The sequence below is a fragment of the Jaculus jaculus genome, chromosome 13 (assembly GCF_020740685.1).
Source record: "Jaculus jaculus isolate mJacJac1 chromosome 13, mJacJac1.mat.Y.cur, whole genome shotgun sequence".
NCBI classification, from domain to species: Eukaryota; Metazoa; Chordata; class Mammalia; order Rodentia; family Dipodidae; genus Jaculus; species Jaculus jaculus.
Genome location: NC_059114.1, coordinates 4,390,918 through 4,416,250, shown reverse-complemented (window position 1 = coordinate 4,416,250; position 25,333 = coordinate 4,390,918). Strand labels below are relative to the sequence as shown.

Below are 25,333 nucleotides of genomic sequence, written 5' to 3'. Positions count from 1 at the left end.
GGCAATGTGACCAGCCGCCTCGCATCCCTGCAGCCTTGCCTTCTCTGCATGGCGAGCTATAATCTTGAGCTATGAGCGAGGAATCCTTTCTTAAACGGCTTCTGCTCAGGTATGGTCGTGGAAATGAGTAAAGTAACTAATACACCTATCCTTTCATTTATTTTTATTTTTTATTTTTTGAGGTAGGGTCTCACTCTAGCCCAGGCTGAATTCACTATGGAGTCTCAGGGTGGCCTTGAACTCACAGTGATTCTCCTACCTCTGCTTCCCAAGTGTTGGGATTAAAGGTGTGTGCCACCATGCCTGGCCACACTTGATTTTTTTTTTTTTTTTGAGGTAGGGTCTCACTCTAGCTCACGCTGTCCTGGAATTCACTATGTGGTCTCAGGGTGGCCTCGAACTCTCAGAGATCCTACTGTCTCTACCTCCCAGGAGCTGGGATTACAGGCGTGCGCACACCATGCCTGGCTACACTTGTCTTTTTAATTGGTGGATTGGGACAGTGGCAGAATGCAGCTTGTTGGGACTGCCAGAAATGGGATTTCTGCCCTAAAATTCTAGATACAAAGGCAGGCAAGCCCCCGTCTCCACTACACCTCTCAGGAAGCTTAGCACAGGAGCTTGGGACATGTTATAAAACTGTTGTAGTGGTGGAGAAAGGCTTAGTGGTTAAGATGCTTGCTTCAAAGCCTAATGGCCCAGGTTTGAATCCCCATTACCCACATAAAGCCAGATGCACAAGGTGGCACACATATCTGGAGTTCATCTGCAGTGGCAGGAGGCCCTGGCATGGCTATTCTCTCTGCTTGCAAATAATAAAAAATACGTCCTGAAAAAAAAAAAAATAAAAGGAACAAAACTGTTGTAACATGAATCTTGGTCTGTATATCTCAAATTCTAGTTTCAGTCTTTGATTGTTGTGGCTTTAACCAAGTCCCTCCACAATCAGAATTTATTGCCTCAGAGTGATAAAGATAGATTAATAATTTGCTAATCCCAGGAGCCACTGGGCAGATTGGATATTTCAAACTTTCATCTCCTCTCCTCAGGGGCTATTCATGGTCAGATGTCCTTTGATTCAGTAAACAGATTTCATATTTGTATCAGCAGTGGGATATAAGAAACACAATATTAATTGTCTACACCAATTATGAAAGGCATCTGATCTCATTAATGTTACAATAGGAGAGGCGTCTTTGAATCATCACAATATGGGGTCTACTGAAGTGCCTCTGCCCTGGAAAGCCATGTCCCCGTGAGCGCTTATGTGGTACACTCTATCTAGTACAAGATTCTGAATGAGGGGCTGGAGAAGTGGCTCAGCGGTTAGGGTGCTTGCTTACAAAGCCTAAAGACCTAGGTTCGATTCCCTAGTACCCATTTAAAGCCAGATGCAAAAGGTGGTACATGCATCTGGAGTTTGTTTGCAGCAGCCAAAGGCCCTGGTAAGCCCATTCTCTGTCTCTGTCTTTAACAAATAAAACTTTTAAAAAAGTTTTAAAAAAATCTTTAAAAAAAAAGTTTCTGGCTAGGTGTGGTGGTACACGCCTTTAATCCTAGCACTCAGGAGGCAGATGTAGGAGGATTTTTGTGAGCTCGAGGCCTCCTGAGACTACATAGTGAATTCCAGGTCAGCCTGGGCTAGAGTGAGACCCTACCTTGAAAAATCAATCAATCAATAAATCAATCAATAAATAAGTAGATAAAAATAAAAATATTTATTTATTTGAAAGAGAAAGAGTATAGCTGCATCAGGGCCTCTTGCCAGTGCAAAAGAACTCCAGATTCCTGTGCCATTTTGTGCATTTGGCTTTATGTGGGTACTGGGGAATTGTACCCAAGCTGCCAGGTTTTGCTGACACGTGCCTTTAACTGCTGAGCTATCTCTCCAGCTATACTTCTTTGAGAAGGCTGTGTTTGCACTCTGAAGTGTGAGATCATTGACTGAAGTCTGCCCACCCTGCCTAAGGTTGCAAACACTAAACTTCTTCAGAGCACCTGCTGTCCCACAATTTTACATTCATCCCTGCTTACATAAGCTTAGCTCAAGGGGTGATCGAATCTCTCCATGAAACTGATGGCAATCGCATCTGCCATAAAGAATCACATCTGCCATACAGAAATTCTTCTAGGGACTGGAGAGATGGCTCACGGTTAAGGCACTTGCCTGCAAAGCCTAATGACCCGGGGTTGATTCCCCAGTACCCACGTAAAGGCTGATGCACAAAGTGGTGCATGCATCTGGAGTTTGAATGCATCTGATATTCGTCTGCAGAGGCTAGAGGCCTTGATGCACCCATTCTGTCTGTCTCTCTTTTCTCTCTGCTTGAAAAAATATACGTAAATAAATAAAAATACTTAAAATGTTTTTTCAAAGGCCAATCTGCAAAAAAAGAAAAAAAAAGTGAGGAGTCTTGTAGAATTAATTGTCACATAGCCTTTCCTTTGTCTGGTACACCTCTCTAGGCTAAGGGGAAAAAAAAAATCTGTACTTGTTTTCACAAGTTGCCACATGGCTTGGAACCTTCCGATCTATTTTTGAAACTCCACTGGAACGTGGTAGGAAATCCTCTTCACCACACGCCTTTGAAAGACAGTTTTGTGCAGTTCACCTCCACTTAATTGCAGGTTAAATATATCTAATGTGTTGAGAAAATAGGTACCTTAAAGAAATTGCCAACTGTAGAAACAAAGGGTTGGAGGCCTGAGGTGCAAAGCTCAAAATTAGTTAACAAATGTTTACTGAACACCTACTTCGCCCAAGGCCGCTGCAGCGGTGGGCACAGCTCAGTGGCAGCGGCGGTGCCTCCGAGGTTATGAGTTTAATCCTGGGTAGCCAGCGCAACCACAGACAGACACCTCTTACACTTCTGCCCTTCGAACTGCTTACTGTCTAATTAGGAAGCAGACAAAACTGGCCCCTGAAACTCAGGATACAAGGGTTAAATAGTGAGATGGAACAAGGCGAGCCGTGAATCAAGGTCTGGTGGACGAGTGTGTTTCAGGCTTGTGGCCCATTCACAGGGATCCGAAAACCCTTGGGGGAATTTTTACCAAGAAGATACACAAAGGATGGGCCAGAAAACTGATAAGAAATAGATAAGAGTCTTGGAGAGAGTGGAATCTGACTGTGGGAGTGGGGGGTGGGTGAGGTGGGCAGTTGGTTAACACACTGCAGGTAAAGCCAGGCCAGACTAGAGACCTCCGATTATTCGTGGAGAAGGAGGTTCATGACGATGTTAAAACTAAACTACTAGCTGGGTGTGGTGATGGTGCCGTCCCAGCACTGGGGAGGCTGCCAGCAAGGAGTGCTGTGAATCCCAAGCCAGACTAGGCTGCGTCCTGAGTTTGTCTCTTTTGGGCTATGGTGTGAGGCCTTGTCTCAAAAACGTCAAAACAGTTACCATGGGATTTGAGGCCAGCCTGGGCTACAGAGCCAGTTACAGGTCCGCCTGGACAGGAGTGAGACCTTGCTTCAAAAAGTAAAAGGAACTGGGCTGGAGAGATGGCTCAGCGGCTAAGGCATTTGCCCGCAAAGCCTAATGACCAGGGTTCGACGCCTCAGTCCCCATACGTAAAACCAGATGCACAAAGTGGCGCATGGATCTGGAGTTTGTTTGCAGTAAAGAGGTCCTGGCACACCCATTTTCTCTCTTTCCTCTCTCTCTGTCTGCTTGCAAAGAAATAAAAAAAAAAAATGATAAAAGTAATAAAACAATAACAAAAAGACTAGGCTAGCAAATACATGAAATTCCATCTCCTCCCCTCACTCTCCTGTTTCTTGTCTTTAAAATGGAAGCTGAATTGGCAGACCGGGACATTCAGGGATGTTCCCAGATGGAAGCGCGCAGTCTGGGCCTTGAAGTTGTCCCCCTGGGGTGGTGGAGCTCCCGGAAGTTGCCTGGGGTTGGGCCAGGAAGCATCTGATTTAGCATCAGACATATTCTGGTTTTTGTGATCTGGCATCTGGCTTTCCAGCTATGCCCTGAGCAAGGCCAAGGAGCCAGAGTTCGGAGCAAAAGGCATTTTTTTTTTTGACTTGCAAACGGATAGAGCTCTCAAAGTGTGTGCTCACCTTCGGCTAATGTTTACAGGTTGCGTTAATAACCCGGGTGCAGGGGCACCCACGGCTGAGGGGGGCTAGAAATGGACCCAGAAAGGACTGGGGAGATGGCTCGGCGCAAAGCCTGACACGCTGGGTTCGACTCCCTGGTACCCACGTAAAGCCAGAATGCACAAAATGCATCTGGGAGTTCGTTTGCAGTGGCCAGGAGGCCCTGGAGCGCTCGTTGTCTCTCTCCTCTCAAATATATACTTAGGGATTTAAAGGACCCCAGAAAGAGCCAGGTAGTGCGCAGAGAGGATGGGGAAGAGTCCGCATAGAGCCTGCAGTCTGGCGTCCAGGGGACAGAGTCACCCGGCTGGCTGGTTCTGATAGCAGGCAGCCAGCAGATGGCTCCCGGGCTCTCTCGGCCAGCCCCTCTGCAGATGCAGGGCTCGGGAGGGAAGGCGGCAGCGAGGAGGGGGCGTCGTGGCCGCCGCAGCCGGAGCCGCAGCCCGCGCGCGCAGCGTGGGTCCCCAGGCTGTGCCCCGCGCCGGGCATCGCGCGCCCAGGCTGGGAGGCCAGCCGGGGGACCCGTGCGGGAGGGCGGCTCTCGCGAGGCAAGGAGGAGGAGGAGGAGGAGCGGGGAAGGAAGGAGGAGAAGAGGAGCAGGAGGAGGAGCGGGGAAAGAAGGAGGAGGAGAGGAGGAGGAGGAGGGCCCGCGCTGCTCCCCGCCCAGCTCCAGCCCGCGGGGAGGGAGGGAGGGAGGCCGAGGCCGAGGGCTGCCCGGCCCGGGCCCGCGCGCCGCCTTCCGCGTTCACCTTGGGCCCAAGGTGCGGCGCCGAGGCCGGGGAGGAGCCGCGGGGAGGAGCCGGCGCCGCAGCCGCCCCGCGCGGGATCCCGCCGCCGCTGCGCTCGGCCCCTGGGAACCCGGGCGGGGCGTCATGTAGGCGAGGCCGCCAACCCACCTCACATTTGCAAAAAAAAAAAAAAAAAGAAAAAAAAATTATTTTTTTAGTATTTATTTTTGGTGCTGCGAGGAGGTGGGGGGGGGGGGAGCGCGGCAACCTTGTCTCTCCACCTCCCTCCCTCACCCGGTTCGTGCCTTTCTCTCGGCTGCATCTACCTCTCCAAAACACTGAGGGGTTCGGGCAAGGGCGCGGGGCCGCCAGTCAAGAGTTGGACGTGGGGTCCCCCCATCCCCTCCTGCGCCCTCCTCCCCCAGGACAACCATGACGGACGAGAGCTCCGACGTTCCCCGGGAGTTGATGGGTAAGATCCGAGCGCACGCGGGTCCCCTGCCTCCCCTCTCCGTCTCCGTCCTTCCCCCGGTCTCCCCCGGGGAGGAGGTCCATCCCCGGCTCCCCGCGCCCCACTGCGGGGAGTGGCGTTGGGCAGGGGGCGCCGGGAAGTTTGCTGCTTTGCCTCCGATGGCCTGAGGAAGTGTCCCTTCCAGAGAGGGAGGGATCGGGAGCCCGGGAGTGGTCAGTGCGGGTCGCCTGGTCCTCCTTCGCCAGGTGGGTCAGGTTAGCGGAAGCAGGGGCCGAAGTGTGTGTGTGGGGGATCCCCTTTCAGCTCACGGTCCCCCCTCCCAAACTCTGGAAAGTTCTGGAAAGCCCTCCAGAAAGACACCTGGAGGAGGAGGAGGAAGACCACAGTAGGTCATTTTGGGCACGTGCTGGGCACCCTGCAGAAAATGCCCCATGGGCGCTGCCCCTCTCACCGAAGGCCCTGGGGAGGGGGAGGCGCCAGCCTGGTGGCAGGACTGGGCCTGGCCTGGCATGCATGTGGCTTGGTGGAGCGATCTGGCCACGAGAGGGTTACTGGGCTGACGCCAACTCAAGCCAGGAAACGGAGGGTTAATGATAAAAGCCTTATTTTAATAATGATTAACCTACCCCCCCCTTCCCACGCTCCCCCATTTCTTAATCTCCCAGGGAATCGCATGTGGTACCCTGCGCAAGGTGACCCATTGTTTGAGGCCCTTGAAGGAAGTCCCCCCCACACCTCTCGTTTTTATGGGAAGGGATTGAGGGGCCTGGGATTTAAATCTTGGGCTTTTAACTTAATTTGTCAGGAAAGGTTAAAAAGTTAGAGAGGATGGACCGGGCTAGTGTTACGGGAAAATCTAGCCATGAAGTTTGTGTAGAGCCTGTTGTGTTAAGGTGAGCACGGCCGTGTGCAGGTGTGTTTGGAGCCCCAGTGACCCGTGTTCCCTGCTTGACACGCAGCACCCCCAGGCTCCGAGGGGCGACGTCCACGGATGCTGGCCACGGGGCGGACGTTTTCCTGTCCTGGGTGGGCTTTGCCCCTCTCCCTGCCGCGCGCGCCTCTCAGTGATGATACTTCGGAGGACTTTGCGCTCCCTCCCTTTAGTAACAACAGCTCACGGCGCGTGAAACGTGATGGGGGAACTGTTGCTAGTTTTCTAAGGAACTCTGCTTTTGTAGAAATAAAATCCAGCAAACGAGAAACCCAGCAAGCGCCAAAGCCCCTCTCCAGATTCAGAACGTGAGGGTGTTTTTATAATCCCCTTTCCACCCGCCCCTCCCCACCCCCCCTTGTTTCCAAGCAAGGGCCTCTTTTTGTGGAGTCAGTTCCTGAGATAAGACATCAGGCTTCGCTGGACTGAGTGGCCCATCCGGTTCTGGGTGTTTCCACCACCCGGAAGAGAAAAACTTAATATTAGAGACGCAACTTTTCTCCAGGAGAGGTAGATTTTCAAAATGTGGGTAGAGTTGTCCTTGAACCTGTTAGTGAGGTCTGGTTATGACTTGAGGGAAAGGGCCAAGAAGGAGGAAGTAGAGATAAAGTATCGGGTTTATATTTATGGTTCTCAAATAGTTGGGTATATTTACAAGTTGAATTTAACCCCTGTTTTGAAAAGAAATTTTTGTTTATCCTGTGTTGTCTTTTTGTATGTATCTATCTCTCAATCATGCTGTGATAAGACTTGTCTAGGCCTTTAGATTAAATGTTTTATGTGGGCAGGGTTGGAGAAACTCTGCACCTGCTCTTCCTCCTAGTTTCACTGCTCATAAGAGTTCTGACCTGTGGGCTGGAGACATGGTTCAGTGGTTAAGGCACTTGCCTGCCAAGCCGAATGGCCCAGGTTCGATTCCCCAGTACTTGTGTGTCTGGAGTTTGTTTGCAGTGGCTAGAGGCCATGGCGTGCCCATACTGTCTCTCTGTATCTCTCTGCTTATGAATAAATAAAACCCTAAAAGAAAGTTCTGACCTGTTCAAAATGGCAGTCCTTGGGCTGGAGGGATGGCTTAGTGGCTAAGGCATTTGCCTGCAAAGCCAAAGGACCTCCGTTCAATTTCCCAGGACCTATGCAAGCCAGATGCACAAGGTGGAGCATGTATCTGGAGTTCGTTTGCAGTGGCTGGAGGCCCTGGCGCACCCATTCTCTCTCTCTTTCTGTGTCTGCCTCTTTCTCTCGCTTTCTTAAATAAACAAATTTTAAAAAATTATATAAAAAAAGGCAGCGCTATGGAGACCTCCCTAGTAGCTCCACAGAGACCTCTGCGTATTCAGTCAAACCTGCTAAAGCATGGATGCAGTGTACTGTGGATCTTTCTGGTTATGGATTAAAAATATTTTATTTACTTATTGGAGAGAGAAAGAAAGGAGAGAAAGGGGCAGATAGAGAGAATGGGGGCACCAGGGCCTCTAGCCACTGCAAGCAAACTCCAGATGCATGTGCCCACCTTGTGCATCTGGCTTTACTTGGGTACTCGGGAATAAATCCTAGGTCCTTTGGCTTTACAGGCAAGCGCCTTAACCACTAAACCATCTCTCCAGCCATTTTTTTCTTTTCTTTTTTTTTTTTTTTTGAGGCAGTATCTCACTCTGTAGTCCAGGTTTGTCTCAAATTTGGGACAATCCTCCTGCCTCTCCTAATGGTAGGATTACAAGTGTGAGCCACCACTGACTGACTGGCTTTTTTTTTTTTTTTTGAGGTAGGGTCTCACTCTAGCCCAGGCTGACCTGGAATTCATTACGGAGTCTCACGGTAGCCTCGAACTCACAGCAATCCTCCTACCTTTGCCTCCCGAGTGCTGAGATTAAAGGCGTACATCACCACGCCCGGCTCTGACTGCGTTTTGTAGAATTACTTTAAAAGTTTTTATTATTTTTATTTGTGTGTGTGTGTGCGAGAGAGAGGAGAGTATGGGTATGCCAGGCCCTTCTGCCACTGCAAACGAAGTCCTGATGCATGTGCCACTTTGTGCATTCCTCCAGCCCCTGTGGAGCCATTGCAAATGCAGAGAAGAATGAGACTCTGTACCACTCAGGTGCCTTCATGTTTTGGTCTGTGGCTTCAGGCTTCTTTCATATACAGTATTAAGTAAATTTTAGGTGTATATTTTCCACAAGTGTTCCCTGTTCTTGCTTGAGTTCTTCTCGCCTCCCCCCCCCCACCAAGGTGGGGTCCCACTGTAGCTCAGGCTGATCTGGAACACTCGCTGTAGTCCCAGGCTGGCCAGCAGAGGAACACCGCTGGCGTCTGGCTTTACGCGGGTGCTGTGGAATCGGGTCCTGGGTGGGCAGGTGTTGCGAGCAGGCGCCTCGAACTCCTCTGCAGCCCCTGCTTTGTGTTTGATGGGACGGAAGCCTCCCGGAGGACGGGCGGTGAGAGCCCTCACTCGCCCTAATTCCTCCTCCCTGCTGCTCAGCTCAGCGGACTGCACTTCTTGGGGCCTCCGAGTCCTCTGTGCTGAAGGTCTTTTCCTCCCTTCTTCCTCACCTAGTGATGTGTTTCCAGTAAGGGAACTTTGACCACCGTTTATTTATTTACACACACACGTGTGTGTGTGTGTGGACACACTCCCCCACACACTAGGTCCTCTTGCTGCTACAAAGGAATGCCAGATGCTTACTCTACTCTTTTTGTGTCGGGCTTATGTGGGTGGCTAAGGAATTGAACCCAGGCTGGAAGGTTTTGCAAGCAAGTGCCTTTAACTGCTGAGCCATCTTCCCAGCCCGTTGATCATCCTCTAGTTAAAGCATAGGTAGTTGTTAACTACATACCAACCTTACTGAATGTGCATGGTCTCAAACATTAGCTGAAACCCATTGTAAATAACAGTAAAACTTGTGTTTCATGCCAGCATCTCCATGGATTGTGTTGTACATTCCACTCTGGACCCCACAGTCGGTTTCGGACCATTTCGCCTCGGGGCTCCTCTCACCCCCTCCCCAGTCTGTGTGTGGATTCGTCTGGTGGCGTCTCTGGTGGCTGCCACTATATGTGGAAGGCGGGGACTGTCTGCGCATCTCATGGTAGGGGCACTGCTGTGTACGCCAGCACGTGCCATCCGAACAGGCAAAGACGTTCATGGTACAGACTCCAGAGCTGTGAAATCCTAGAGAAGGGAGCTAGCATTTGGAGGAAAAACAGACTATAACCAGGACAGGAGAAAAGGATAAAGTGTAGAAAAATCCCTGGGCTGAGGAGATGGCTCAGTGGCTGAAGGCACCTGCTTGCAGAGCCCACAGGCCTGAGTTCGATTCCCCAGCACCATGTAACAACAGAGGCACGGAGTGGGCTGGAGTTTGTTTGCAGCCCTGATGTGGTGCCCCGTCTCTCTCACTCTTCTCTCTCAGATAAATGATGTGGCTTGAGGGTCAGTGTCCCCTCACAGCCTCAGGTGTTTGGCTGAGCTTCCTGGTTAGTCCCAGCCTGCTGGAAGATGGGGCTGTACTCCGGGGACTGACCTTGGGGTCAGCGGGTCTGGGCTGCCTCATGTTCAGCTCCAGCTGTTCCCTGTGCCGCGGATGTGTGGCTGCCCGTCTCTGCCATGGTGAAGCTTCCCTTATAGCTGCAAGCTGGAGATAAATCCATCCCTCCCGTAAGCTGTTTTTACTAGGGTGTTTTGTCCTAGCAACGAGAAGGTAATTGTTGTAATAAGTAAAAATAGTTTTAAAGCCCGGCGTGGTGGCGCACGTCTTTAATCCCAGCACTCGGGAGGCAGAGGTAGGAGGATCGCCGTGAGTTTGAGGCCACCCTGAGACTACAGAGTTAATTCCAGGTCAGCCTGGGCTAGAGCGAGACCCTACCTTGAAAACACACACACACACACACACACACACACACACACACACACACACACATATTCTGGGGATTTAAAAGGTGAATTGCAGGGAGAATTGGACCCTTGAGTATATACTGAGAAGTTGAACTGGGAAGTGTGAATGTCATGGGCTTGCTTCAGTGAGGTTTGCGTTCTTCCAGAAATGACTGAGGTGGCTCACACCAGGAGTGGTGGACTTACCCTCTTGGGTTTGGGAAGGTCACCATGCTTATGAAGGCCGTGGGCCTGGATGGGGGAACTGCAGTCATCTGTGGGGTCCCACCCTGTTCCCTGGCTGAATGTTGGAAAATTTGCATCTGGTGCATGGCCTGTCAGCTGGGGCTGGACAAGGCATCCAGCTTCCTTAGTGGCCAATAGGAGATGAGACTGAATTTGAGTTGGGATATGTTCAGGTTGGGGTGCTCATGAGGGTCCTGGGAAGACGCCTCCCCTCTCCCCCTCCCATATTTCAAGCCTTGCCCCCCCCCCCCCAATTCTTCCTTTCCTGTTGCCAGACACCATTTGGGCTTTGGTGGTTTGCACGGGCAGGTGGCAGGGAGTGTCCCTCTCTGGCTAAACCATTTGGTCCAGCTCCTGTTCTTTGGCTGGGTGCTCCTGGCTCCCAATGGCCTCTGGGCTCCCCACAATGCCATGAAAATACCACATTTTTCTTCTTACTATTTTATTTATAAATTATTTTATTTTATTCATTTATTATTTATTTGAGGGGGGAGAGAGGGAAGAAGAGAAATAGTGAGGAGAGAGAGAATGAACATGGGCACGCCAGGGCCAACAGCCACTGCAAACAACCTCCAGCTATGTGTGCCACTTTTTGCATCTGGCTTCATATGGGCACTGGGAAATCAAACCTGGGTCCTTAGGAATTATAGGCAAGCACCTTAACCCCTAAGCCATCTCTCCAGCCCCCTCTTTTTTTCTTTTTTTCAGTTTTTCGAGGTAGGGTCTCACTCTAGCTCAGGTTTACTCGGAATTCACTATGTAGTCTTAGGGTGCCCTCGAACTCATGATGGTCTTCCTAGCTCTGCCTCTCTGAGTGTTGGGGTTAAAGGTGTGCTCCCCCACAACTGGCTTATATGAAATTATTGATGACAGTGGGACACAGCTCAGTGCTCAGGGGTGGAGTGCTTGGCCAGCATGTCTGAGGCCCTGGGGTCAGTCCCCAACACAACTTCCCATCCTCCAAAGAAAACTTAAGCAGGGCCGGTGATGCCTGCCTCTTGTCTCTGCCACATGAGATGCTGATGCAGGGTGATCACTTGAGTGTGGGCGCCTGTGCAGGAAAGCAAGGTCCTGCCTCAAAACCAACCAAATGATCTTGATGCCTGCTGACTAGCGGTTAGGGCGCTTGCCTGAGAAGCTGAAGGACCCAGGTTTGATTCGCCAGTACCCATGTGAGCCAGATGCACAAGGTGGCACATGCATCTGGAGTTCATTTATAGCGGCTAGAGGCCCTGCACACACCCGTGATCTCTCTCTCTCTCTCCTTGTGAATCAAAAGAAAAAAGATAGGCTCCTCCAAATGCTTTCCATACTGTAATGTTTCCCTTCCCTTCCCTTCCCTTCCCTTCCCTTCCCTTCCCTTCCCTTCCCCTTCCCCTTCCCCTTCCCCTTCCCCTTCCCCTTCCCCTTCCCCTTCCCCTTCCCCTTCCCCTTCCCCTTCCCCTTCCCCTCCCCTTCCCCTCCCCTCCCCTCCCCTCCCTTCCCCTCCCCTCCCCTCCCCTCCCCTCCCTTCCCCTCCCCTCCCCTTCCCTTCCCTTCCCCTCCCTTCTCTTCCCTTCCCCTCCCCTCCCCTCCCTTCCCCTCCCTTCCCCTCCCTTCCCCTCCCTTCCCTTCCCCTTCCACCTTCCCTCCCCTCCCCTTCCCTCTTTCTCTTCTCTTCTTTATTATTTATTTGCAAGGAGAGAGAGAGAATGAGAATGAATGGGTGCATCCACGCAAACAGACTACAGATGCCTGCATCACTTGTGCATGTGGCTTTACGTGGGTGATTGGGACATGGATCCCGGCCAGCATGCTCTGCAAGCAAGCCCTTTTAACCACTGAGCAATGTCTGCAGCACCCCTGCCCCGCCAGCCGCCCCCTCCCCCACCAGCGCTTTCCTTAATGATAAAAGAAGGTAATGAAGCAGTTCTTCTCTTTCAGAGAGCGTCAAGGATGTTCTCGGCAGAAAGATCAAAATGACGGTGAAGAAGAAGGTGAAGCTGGAGGTGAAGGGGGACCGGGTTGAGAACAAGGTGCTGGTGAGTGTCCCGGGTGTGCCATGAGGGTCTTCAGGGCGGAGGCGTCTTCCCCTTCGTTGGGCACTTTGTGTTTGTCTTAGACACCCTGGGCTCTTCCTTGGTGGGGAATTGAAAGTGAGGTCATGTTTAGAGGTTCGTTTGTATTTTCCTGTGTTCATATGAATGCCTGGAGCCCATTTTCTCGTTGTTGGCTGGTCATGTGACTTTCTTATGGAGGAGTTTGGGACACTCGTGTCTTAATAGTTCAGTAACGCTGGCAAGTGGCAGGTCTGGAGTCTCATCTAGCCGATGACCTGAGAATGGCAGCCACGCGTTCATCACCTGCCGTGCGGGTTTGAGCGTTTCTGTGGAAAGACACGCACTGGACATAGTATTGCCGTGTGATCTTTGGGGTTGTCATTCCCTGCAGAGGTCAGAAGAATTACTTGGTGGCCAAGGACTTGGCCCCTATGGACTCAAGCCTTTAGAGGTCATCAGTGACTGGCCAGTACTTTAACAGTATGTATGTATTTGCAAACACAGAGAGACACACACAGAGAGAATGGGTGCGCCAGGGCCCCTTGTCACTGCAAAGAAACTCTAGATGCATGCACCGCTTTGTGCGTCTGGCTTTATGAGGGTACTGGGAATTGGACCTGGGCTGTCAGGCTTTGCTGAGCCATTTCTTCAGCCCCCGACCAGTATGTTTTCAAAGGTAAAACACAGTTTGGTCTTTCTTGCTGGTTTCTAAGTTGACACTATGGCTAGTCTATTTATTTGCAAGGAGAGAGGAGAGAAGAGGGGAAAATGGGCACGCCAGGGCTCCTAGCCACTGCAAACAAACTCCGATGCAGGGGTGCTGGGGAATTGAACCCCAGCAGTCAGGCTTTGCAAGTGAGTACTTTTTTTTATTTTTTAATTTTTTTTTTTTGAGAGAGACAGACAGACAAAGAGAGAGGCAGAGAGAGAGAGAGAATGGGTGCACCAGGTCCTTAAGCCACTGCAAACATACTTCAGATGCATGCACCCCCTTGTGCACCGGGCTTATGTGGGTCCTGGAAAATCGAGCTTCGAACCAGGGTCCTTGGGGTTCACAGGCAAGCGCTTAACCACTAAGCCATCTCTCCAACCCTGCAAGTGAGTACTTTTAACTGCTGAGACCATCTCTCCAGTCCCAATGGCTAGTCTAAATTTAAATGCTGGGAAGAGAAGCAGGTATGGCGGTTTAGCCCCGTCTTCCCCAGCACGTGGAAGGCTGAGACAGGAGGATTGCTGGTTGGAGTCACCATGCCTGGCTGAGTACAGAGTTTCTCCTTTATCTTCGTCTTCTTTCTTCTTGTGAGTGTAATGGCTAATATGTTCAGAACGCTGGCCAAGTACTCTGTCTGTTGAGTACTTAACTTGTGCTTGGTACGTCTTGGATCCCCACTGCAGCCCTGTGGGAGCGGCCCGCCTTTTACAGCTCCATGTTACCGATGATGAAGTTGAGGTTTGGAGAGGCTAAAGGAACCCTCGCCTCAGGTCTCTGGGCTCGTCAACGGCAGTGCTGGGATTTGAACCACACTCAGAAATGGTTTGCTCTGCCATTGCGTTAAGATAATAAGAAAACTTCTCGATGCCTTAGGCAGTGTCTGCTCACTTCGGGGGAGGTTGGGGTTCCAGAAGGATCAGAGCTCTGGGTCTTTGTTGGACTGGATTGCCTCACACGTTCATTTGTTCCATATTGATTGACTGTGCTGGGTACCAGGCCCATGGTGTGGATAAGATGTGCTTCGAGGGTCTGGAGAGATGACTTAGCGGTTAAGGAAGGCACTTCCCTGCAAAGCCAAATGACCCAGGTTCAATTCTCCAGGTCCCACATAAGCCAGATGCAAAAAGTGGTGCCTGTGTCTGGAGTTTGTTGGCAGTGGCTCGAGGCCCTGATGTGCCCATTCTCTCTCTATCTGTCTCTTTCTCTCTCCCCTGTTCTCTCAAATAAATAAATATATAATTTTTTTTAAAGATGTGCTTTGGCTGTGATTTCATAGGGTCTCTGCTGCTGGGCTGGTGGGTGAGGAAGCTTGTAACCGATGAGGGGTGAATGAGGACTCAGGGCTTCCGGAAGGAAGTGGAACCCAAGCTGACACAGGATAGACAGGGGTTCACCACGGGAAGAGTGCAGACTAGCTCTGGCCAGAGTAGGAATGGTATGTGCCCAGAAACCAGGCAGAGCTCAAAGTGGGAAGAGACAAGATCTACCCTGGGTTGGGATGGACTACTCAAAGCCTGATTCCAGTCTGTGGTAGCTTGAATGTATATCCCCCCAATAGACTCAGGAGTTTATTAAAACTTATAACTTGGGTTTCTAGCTGCCTAGCTGGAGGGAGGTGTCACTGGGGGCAACGATCCTAGGGTCGAACCCTAGGGTGTTAGTTGGGGCGGATCTGAATGGTGGAACTTTCCCTGGATCTGTAAGCCTGAAATCACTGCCATTCTTCCCATGAACTGTCCATGTGGAGCTGATTAGGACACTGTTCCATTATCAGGTATTAGTGCTTGTAAAACGGGGGTCTTCATGCCATTTGTTCCTGACGACCTTCATGTGAACTTTATTCTCTGGGGAGGCTGGAGGGTTCTGTGGTTAAGAGCTCTGACTCTGGAGCCACACCCTGTTGGTCCAGACAGTTGCTCAGTGTTGGTCAGCTGCTTTCTGGAATGAAGGCAATTGTGATATAGTTGTGTATATGCCTTGCTTGTCAGACTAAGTGGCATCTATTTATTTATTGATTTTTATTTTAGAGAGGGAGAATGACAATTGACACACCAGGGCCTCAGTCACTACCATTGAACTCCAGATGCTTGCGCCACCTAGTGGGCGTGTGCGACCTTGTGCTTGCCTCACCTTTGTGTGTCCGGCTTACGAGGGATCTGGAGAGTAGAACATGGGTCCTTAGTCTTCACAGGCAAGTGCCATAACCACTAAGCCATCTCTCCAGCCCTTGTGGCATCTATTTAAATACTGGCTAGGGGCCTGAGTGGTGACTCCGTTGGTCAAGTGCATGCTGGGCAAGCATGAGGGCCCGAGTTGAGACCCTTGTCACCCTTGGCACCGTGAGAAAAGCTGAGCGCTGTTCTGGGTGCTGGCAATCCCGGCTGTGGAGGTGGGGAGAGGAGTGTCCCTGGGGTCACTGGCTGGCTAGTGCCGCCTGAACAGTGAGTTCCAGGCCAGTGAGACTCTCTCAAAAAATGATGTTGATTTAGGTTTCTTTGGCTGGGTCGGTGGCTTTTTTAATTGACCCCCCCCTTTAAACATATTTATTTATTTATTTTGAGAGGGAGAGAGAGAGAGAGAGAGAGAATGGGCACGCCAGGGCCTCTAGCCACTGCAAACAAACTCCAGATGCATGCATCATCTTATGCATCTGGCTTTATGTGGTTACTGGGGGATTGAACCTGTGTCCTTTGACTTTGCAAGCAAACACCTTAACCACTAAGCCATCTCACCACTCCTTTATTGTCCTTTTTGTAGCCACACTAAATCCACACCTCTCTGACCCTGGTAAGCTACTAATATGCTATTGGCTTTTATTTTACTTTTTGAAGACAGAGTGTCATATTGCCCGGGCTGCCTTTGAACTCATTATGTAGCCAAGACTGGCTTTGAACTAATATTCTACCCTCTGACTCCCCAGTGCTAAGACCACTTATCTATTCTTCCCATAATATTGTCATGAAAAATGTCACACAGGGGCTAGGGAGATGGCTTCAAAGCTAAAGGTGCTTGCTTGCAAAGTCTGTCAGCCCAGGTTCCATTCCCAAGCCACCCATGTAAGCCAGACACAAAAAAGTGGCATCAAGAAGCCTTGGAGTGCTCACTCCCTACATGCATAAATAAAGATACTGAAATTGGTAGTTAGGCATGTTGCCTCATGCCTGCAATCCCAGCACTTGGGAAGCTGAAGCAGGAGGATTGCTTTGAGTTCAAATCTCCAGACTGTCTCAAAAAAAAAAAAAAAGAAATTGCTTAAGGGCCAGAGAAATGGTTCAGTAGTTAAAAGCGTTTGCTCGCAAGGCCTATTAGCCCGGGCTTCCCTAGCACCCTCATAAAGCCAAACACACCAAGTGGCGCACGCATCTGGGATTTGTTTGCAGTGACAAGAGGAGCTGGTGTGCCCATTCTCTCTCTTTCTGTTTGCAAATAAGTAGTAAACAAAATTTAAAAAGAATTATGTTTTGCATATTCATAGTTAAGCCCCAAACCCCGAGGCTGGTCCTGTGTGGAAGATAGAACCCAGGGCCTTGCGCTTGCTGACCACTGGCTCTGCCTCTGAGCCACCACCCCAGCCCCGTGCGACTGTTCGGCTGAGCAAGTCAGAAACACGTAGAAAGTGAGACTGGGGTCTGTTTTGGTTGCTGTAGAGAGACTCTCCCATTCCCCAGCTAAGCAGGGCAGGCACCGCAGCGTTTAAAATAGCTAGACTGGGGATGCATTTCTGGTAAACAGTGATGGTGGGAGAAACATTCTCAGCCCCAAAGTGGGGTACCCAGTGCTGGCCAGGCCACCTGGGTAGCACTTCTGTGTGTTGGGGCTTTGCTCCCACAGCGAGCACAGGGGTCAGGATGGACGGCTCATAGGGCCGCAGACGCTTCTGGGGTCTGCTGTTGGCAGGTCCCATGGGCGCAGGCCTCTGGGTTTAGAACCTCTGTGCCAGGCAGTCCGGGCGGTCGTCCTGTAATTCGAACAGTCCCCTTTGTGGCACTGTGAGGTTCCAGGATCATCTGACAATTCAGTGCCTAGGTGGTTTTCAGAGCGCCTGGGTGAAGTTACATGGCCGCAGGAAACCGAGCTGTAGACAACGGCCGGGCGCAGACATGATCCTCAGGAGGGCTATCGGAGTGCGTAGAAGTCCTGGGAGGTTCAAAATGAAAGGAGCCGTAGTTGAGTGTTAAGAGGGTTTACCCGAACCCAGAGTCTGGGGGCAGCCCCCGCCTCTCTCCGGGTAGGGGGCGGGGGATGCTCTGGCCTGCCGCATACTTTCCCAGGATGCACTTCTGGCTGCGTTGGACTTGTTACCTGAGCTGCACGAAGTTGAGCTTCCCTGTCTGTGCCCCACTTTCCTCTGCAGGTGGGAGCCGCGAGTCAAATGACCTCGGGCAGGGAAGCCTCGGCGCGCATATCAGCCCTGATATAGCTTCATTGTTCTTAAAAAGATAACAGTTTTCCCAGCCTTTGGGGTTTAGCCTCCCAGGGTACCATGTACAGGGGAGGGGGATGCCAAGGAGGAGGAGTAACTGGGGAGGGGGGAGGGGGTATGAAAGGGGCATTGTATTAAGTGAGGGCAAGGCATCTCACCAAAATTTGGAATGAATAGGGAGCACTCGATTCCATGATTATAAAGTAGCTACTGAGGAGACAAACCAGACCTCAGTCAAGCTGATGGGGCAGTTCAGTGTCCTTTCATCGGAAACACACTTAACCTATTGTTAAACGAGATTGAAAACTGCAACTAAATGTTTTCCTTTCTTTTTCTATTTTCCTCCCTCCCTCTCTCCCTTACTTTCTTTTTGTTTTGTTTTTTTTAACTTTTTTTTGTTTATTTTTTATTTATTTGAGAACAACAGACAGAGAGAAAGAGGCAGATAGAGAGACAGAGAGAGAATGGGCGTGCCAGGGCCTCCAGCCACTGCAGACGAACTCCAGACATGTGCGCCCCCTTGTGCATCTGGCTAATGTGGGTCTTGGGCAATCGAGCCTCGAACTGGGATCCTTAGGCTTCACAGGCAAGCGCTTAACCGCTAAGCCATCTCTCCAGCCTGTGCTTTTTGTTTTTTTGAGGTAGGGTCTCACTCTGTAGGCCAGGCTGAGCTGGAATTCATTATGTAGTCTCAGGGTGGCCTTGAACTCACAGAGATCCATCTACCTTTGCCTCTCAAGTGCTGGCACTAGAGGCATGCACCACTATGCCCGGCTCTCCCTTTCTTTTTTAAGAGAGGGGCTGTGGGGGATCTCATTCTGTACCCCAGGCTGGTTGAGACTCACTGTGTAATTAATACAGTAGGCCTTGAATTTCTGGCAATTCTTCTGCCGCAGTGCTGGGATTACAGGCAAGCACAGCAACACCTGGCTAACCTGTGATACATCTTTTAGAAAATTCTATGTGTGCCGGGCGTGGTGGTGCACGCCTTTAATCCTAGCACTTGGGAGGCAGAGGTAGGAGGATTGTCGTGAGTTCGAGGCCACCCTGAGGCTACATAGTGAATTCCAGGTAAGCCTGGACTACAGTGAAACCCTACCTCGAAAATCCAAAAAAAAAAAAAAAAAAATTCTATGTGTGTGTGATGGTGCCCGCCTTTAATTCCAGCACTTGGGAGGTAGAGGTGGGAGGATCACTGTGAGTTTGAGGCCAGCCTGAGACTATATATTGAATTCTGTGTCAGCCTGGGCTAGAGTGATACCCCACCTCAACAACCCAAAAAGAAAAAGAATTGTGTGTGTGTGTGTGTGTGTGTGTGTGTGTGTGTGTGTGTGTATATATATATATATATATATATATTTGTGTTGTGTGTGTGTGTGTGTGTGAGAGAGAGGTAGTGAGTGTGGTTGTGCAACTTTGTGCATCTGGCTTTTTATGGGTTCTGGCGAGTCAAACTCAGGCCAACAGGTTTTGCAAGCAAGTACTTTTAACTGCTGAGCCATCTCCTTAGCCTTGCTTATATATTTTAATATAATATTTTTTGCATGAGTGTATGCATGTGTGTGTGGCTGTTTATGTGTGTGTACATGTACATGTACATGTGTCCGTGTGTGCAATGCAGAGCCTGAGGCCCATGTTGGGTGTCTTCCTCAATTACTTTAACAAAGTTTTTTTTTTTAATTTATTTGCATGTATTATGTATATGTGGAGGGGTCTTGCCAGAGTCTCATGCTGCTGCAGATAGATGCCCATTCCTCTTCACATGAGTGGCTGGGGAATTGAACCTGGGCCAGGCCAGTAGGCTCTGCAAGCCATCACCTTTAGCCATTGAGCCATCTCCCCAAAATCTGGAGTTCATCTGCTTTGGTGAGACTAGCCAGCAAGCCCTGGGGATCCTCCTAAGCGCTGGGCACACATGGCCCCTGTTGGCTTGTGGGTGCAGGAGATGCCAAGTCAACCCCTCATGCTTGTGAAATGATCATTTTATCCACTGTGTCTTCTCCCTAGCTACCTCTCATCGTCTTTTTTTTTGTTTATTTTTATTTATTTATTTGAGAGCAACAGACAGAGGGAGAAAGAGGGGGAGAGAGAGAGAGAAAGAGTGAATAGGTGCATCAGGGCCTCTAGCCACTGCATAAGAACTCCACATGCATGCGCCCCATTGTGCATCTGGCTTATGTGGGTGCTGGGGAATTGAGCCTTGAACAGGGATCCTTACGCTTCACAGGCAAGCACTTAACCGCTAAGCCATCTCTCCAGCCCTCATCATACGTTAAAAATGTTTTCAATTTTTATTTTTTCACCATCATATATTCTAAAATGGAATTTAATTACTGTTTGTGATATACTTTTATGATTTTAGTCTTAGCCCTCAGAACTTTATGACATTTTGAATTTGTCTCATTTTGAATTTCTTCATGATGTTGTGTTGGTCTCCTGTATAGGTATATTGTAATTTACCTAAGTGTGTTCTGTATTGTCAGATGTTCTGGTTTTTTTTCTTTTTCTGCTGTCTGTTGTTTCTCTTGGGGAAATTCCTGGGGGTGGGATTGCTATGGGGAAGGCATTTCCAGGGGTGGTTTTCATCTTACTCTTATTCAGGAAGTCTCATTAGAGAATAACTCTTACATCTCATCATCTTTACTTTAGTTTCTTTTCTTTCTTTCTTTTCTTCTTTGAGGTAGGGTCTCACTCTAACCCAGGCTGACCCGGGACCTCACTCTAGAGCCTCAGGCTGGTCTTGAATGAATGGCACATCTACCTCTGTCGTTTGAGTGCTGGGACTGAAGGTGTGCGCTACCATTCCGAAACTGCTTAACAGGCTTGTTCTTTTTGTCTGTCCTAGCATTTCTCAGCCCCGTGGCCCCCAGCTCTCAAGCAGACTCCATTCCTTTCACCTCTGCCTGTGTGAGTGCATTGTCTTCTCTCAGGCACGGAGAACTACGGAGGCCTGCAAAGATGGCTCTGCCTGTTCTAGCTCTTGGTGATGCTCTCTTGATAGGCCCAGCTGAAGCTTCTTCCTTAGGTGGAAGCCTGCATGGGTGTCTGCATGCATCATAAGATTGTCTTTGCTTTTGCCAACGGGCTTTCTTGCCTTGGGTCTTTGAATGCTCTGGTAGTGAGAGGACTTGCAAATGACAAGGTGCCTGGCTCTTTCATTAGTCAAAACATACTTAACAAGCACCATAATCTAGGTTGCATACAGAGCCAGGCCTGGTTCAGGAGGTGGTTTATTATCATGATGAAAGGACATTGTTTGTTTGTTTGTTTTTCTGTTTTGTTTTTCTTTTCTCTCTTTCTTTCTTTCTTTCTTTTTTTTTTTTGAGGTAGGTGCTCACTCTATCCCAGGCTGACCTGGAACTCTATAGTTCCAGGCTGGCCTTGAACTCACAGTGCTTCTCCTAACTCTGCCTCTTGAGTGTTAAGATTAAAGGGATGCACCACTCACTGCACCTGGCAAGGACATTTTTTTTCCTTCCAATAGTTTAACTGTTAGTTCACCTATGTGGTGGTTTATATTGATGGTCAACTTAACAGGATCCAGAAATCACCCCTGAGGAATTACCTAGTTAGGTTAGTTTCCAGGCAGGCCTGTGAGGGATTGTCTGGACTATGTTGACTGATGTGGGAGGATCCACCTTAACTGTGGGAGGGGTGATCTTGACTACTGACTGATGTGGGAGGATCCACCTTAACTGTGGGAGGGGTGATCTTGACTACTGACTGATGTGGGAGGATCCACCTTAACTGTGGGAGGGGTGATCTTGACTATGCTGACTGATGTGGGTGGATCCACCTTAACTGTGGAAGGGTTGATCTTGACTATTGACTGATGTGGGAGGATCCACCTTAACTGTGGAAGGGTTGATCTTGACTACTGACTGATGTGGGTGGATCCACCTTAACTGTGGGAGGGGTTATCTTGACTATGCTGACTGATGTGGGAGGATCCACCTTAACTGTGGAAGGGTTGATCTTGACTACTGACTGATGTGGGTGGATCCACCTTAACTGTGGGAGGGGCTATCTTGACTATTGACTGATGTGGGAGGATCCACCTTAACTGTGGAAGGGTTGATCTTGACTACTGACTGATGTGGGTGGATCCACCTTAACTGTGGGAGGGGCTATCTTGACTATTGACTGATGTGGGAGGATCCACCTTAACTGTGGGAGGGGCTATCTGACTATTGACTGATGTGGGAGGATCCACCTTAACTGTGGGCAGCACCTTTCTCTGTGGGCAGTGGTCAGGGACTGTATAAAAGAGAGGTAGCTGAGCACCAGCATTCCTCACTGCTGCTTCTCTTCGTCCCTCTGCATGGAATGTGACATGACCAGCGGCCTCAAGTTCCCGCCACAGTGTCTTCCCCATGATGGCCTGTAACCTGGAGCTGCAAACTGAAACAATACCTTCTTTAAGACGCTTCTTGTCCAGTATCTGGTCACCGCAATGACTGTAACATAGTTGACACAGCCTAATTGTGCCAACGGCCAGTTGCTTAAGTCCTACAGTCCTCCCCCTCCCCACATAAGCTGGAGTCATCCTTCCTTGAGTCTCATTTATTTATTTTGGTTTTTCAAGGTAGGGTTTCACTCTAGCCCAGGCTGACCTGGAATTTACTATGTAGTCTCAGGGTGGTCTCGGACTCACGGTGATCCTCTTGCCTCTGCCTCCTGAGTGCTGGGATTAAAGGTGTGCACCACCATGCCCGGCTCCTTGAGCATTTGAAAAAAAACAAAACAATATTTTTATTTACTTGCAAGCAGAGAAAGAGAAAGAAAGAAAGAAAGAGAAGAAGAAGAGAGAAAGAATGGGTATGCCAGGGCCTCTAGCCGCTGTAAAAACTTCAGATGCATGCATCACTTGTGGGTACTGGGAAATTGAACCCAGGTCTTTGGGTTTTGCAGACAAGTGCTTAACCACTGAGCCATGTCTCCAGGCCCTTGCTTGAGTCTTGATTACTCTCTTCCCTCTGTACCCCATCCCGCCTTACGTTGCGCTGCAGGGGGAAGCAGGTTCAAGTGGGCAGGGCCTGTGGCTCTAGCCTCCGTGGTTCAGCCTGCTTCCATGGCCCTTCCAAGGCCATCACTGGGTAGGTTGCTGCCTAGCAACGGCTTTCCTTGCAAAACTGGCAGGTACTGGCAGGGACTGTAGCCCAGCGGTAGAGCACTTGCCAGTGAGGGGGTGGGGCTGTGACCCAGTGGTATGGCACGGGTCTGTGTCTAGAATCCACTAGTCGGGGCTGGAGTTGTGGCTCAGCAGTGGAACATCTGCCTAGAATGTGAGGTGCCGGGTTCAACCCCCTCCATAACTAGCAAAAACCAAACCAACACCCACACCCACACACACACACACACACACACACATAGTCACACGTGCACACACAAACAAGGACACATTGGGGCTGGTTTCAATGGCTACAATCTCTTGCTGTGGAAGCCTGAAAACAAATTAGAGTTTGGGTTCCCCAGTACTGAGCACCCACTCACCGCGTGGTTTGTGTGTCCATAAACTCAACACACCCACGGCACTGGGAGGCGGAGTCGGGAATCCCAAGCTAGATGGCTAGTTAGTCTGGTCTTCATAGAGGCAAAGACAAGAAGAGACACTGTGGTATATGTGTGCACACACACACACGCACGCACACACGCACGCACACACGCACACACATGACCTCACGACCTTTCTGCTTTCAGGAATACACTTCCAGTTATTGTACGAGAAGCAAGAAAAAACAATAGGAGAAGCAGATGTGGGTGGCTGGGCAAAGTTTCCAAACCCCAACCATCCTCTGGTCCCTTCTTTCCCCTGGTTCACAGCCACGCTCTGCTTGAAGCCCAGCTGGAGAGTGGCTGGTGGGGCCAGGCTGGTTGAGCGAGGTGTTATCAGTGGACACTCCCCCCCAACCCATCTGTCCTAAGTCAGTTGTCACATGTCCCCTCCCCTCGAGGTTCTGTCATGCGCCAGAAGTGTGACTTGGAGGGGAGCAGCTGTGTCGGTTTGGACTGGGAATTTGGCACCCTTGCACTCTCCTCTTTCAAACCCTTTTGCCTGCACCCTGGGCAAAACCCTGCACGTCCGAGGGAGCCTGTGGAAAACTTTGTCCCCAGTAGCGTAGGTGGGGTTGATCACGATGGACGCAACCCTCGGCTGAACGCCATTCGGTTCCCATTTTCTACCCGCAAGCACCCTGGTCCTTATCACTGTGCTCACCTCCTCCAAGTTCAGGGCTTGTGAATTCACTGTAAAGTTTTGGGAACAGTTTCCTTTTCAATAGCTTTAAAAAAAAAAAAAAAAACTTTGGAGTTTAAATAACCCTTAGTTTATAATTTTACCATGTCCAGTCAAAGTGGTTGGGGGCTCTTTTTCTTCACTGTTCAGTTTTATTTGTTCTCTTCTTAATTTTTTTTTTTTTTTTTTGAGGCAGGGTCTCACTATAACCCAGGCTGACCTGGAACTCACGCCAGGCTGGCCTCCAACTCATAGCGATCCTCCTACCTCAGCTCCCTGAGTGCTGAGACTAAAGGTGTGTGCAGCCAGGCTCAGATTGTCTTTGTTTTTCGAGGTAGGGGCTCGCTGTAGCCCAGGCTGACCTGGAATTCACTATGGAGTCTCAGGGTGGCCCCGAACTCACGGCGATCCTCCTACCTCTGCCTCCCAAGTGCCGGGATGAAAGCTGGGCACCACCATGCCCGGTCTTTCTTGTCTTTAACGAAAATTGTTTTTAGGGGGTTCTGGGTATCGATCTAAAGCCATGCATGTCAGGCAGAAGTTCTCTCACTGACTTAGACTCGTCATCTCTCTTCCTCTTTTCTTCCCTTCCTTTCTTCCCCTTCTTTCTCCCCTCCCCTGTACTTGGTCTCAGCTGTAGCCCGGCTGGTCTGGAACTTATGATCCTCCCTTCTTGGCTCCCACAGCCAGATCCCACCCTGGACAAGGCCTGCGTGTGGGGAGATTTTCCAGTCCTCCCCTCTCCCCCCAGCCCTAGCCGTTTCTTGTTAGCAAAGCCTCCGAGGCCGAGGTGAGACATTAGCACCTTGTCACTTAGGCTTTCTTTAGCCGTGTGCCATTTGTGGGCTCTTGCTGTGGACGCTGAAAGTGGCGTCTGTCTTTATGTCTGACACATGCAGGTTGTCCCCAGCGCTGAGCAGGAGGACTTTCCCACCCGCTCCCTTTGGGCCTGGCAGCGGTAGCTGTGAATAGCCAGTTTCTTTGGTTGTCTGAGTGGGGCTCTCCTTCTTAATATTTTAGGGTGATCCTGTGCTGTAAGTTAGCCTTTGAGCAACAGCGAGTGTTTCTGTCAGTGTCCTCACGGATAATTTCATATCTCCATTTCTTTCTTTTTTTTTTTTTCCAAGGTAGGGTCTCACTCTGGTCCAGGCTGACCTGGAATTCACTATGTAGTCTCAGGGTGGCCTTGAACTCATGGTGATCCTCCTACCTCTGCCTCCCAAGTGCTGGGATTAACGGTGTGAGCCACTACATCTGGATTACCTCCTATTTCTTTTTTCTTTTCTTTTTTTTTAATTAATTAATTATTTTATTTATTTGAGAGTGACAGACACAGAGAGAAAGACAGATAGAGGGAGAGAGAGAGAGAGAATGGGCGCGCCAGGGCTTCCAGCCTCTGCAAACGAACTCCAGATGTGTGCGCCCCCTTGTGCATCTGGCTAACGTGGGACCTGGGGAACCGAGCCTCGAACCGGGGTCCTTAGGCTTCACAGGCAAGCGCTTAACCGCTAAGCCATCTCTCCAGCCCTCCTTTTTTTTTTTTTGTTCATTCTTATTTATTT

The 25,333-nt window shown here is 50.0% G+C and overlaps 1 protein-coding gene across 10 annotated transcripts in view; it reads left to right on the top strand.

Moving 5' to 3' along the window:
* The first annotated feature begins 5,031 nt into the window (after positions 1-5,031).
* Positions 5,032-25,333, top strand: part of Carmil1 (capping protein regulator and myosin 1 linker 1) — a 263,372-nt gene continuing 243,070 nt past the window's right edge. For 6 of the 10 annotated variants that reach the window (XM_045132264.1, XM_045132262.1, XM_045132263.1 and 3 more), the window contains exons 1-2: positions 5,032-5,314; positions 12,286-12,383. In XM_045132264.1, coding sequence (XP_044988199.1) covers positions 5,275-5,314; positions 12,286-12,383 — 138 coding nt within the window. In that variant the 5' untranslated portion in view covers positions 5,032-5,274. The remainder of the gene's footprint in view (positions 5,315-12,285; positions 12,384-25,333) is intronic. The other 4 variants (XM_045132270.1, XM_045132268.1, XM_045132265.1 and 1 more) reach the window with 1 other exon arrangement.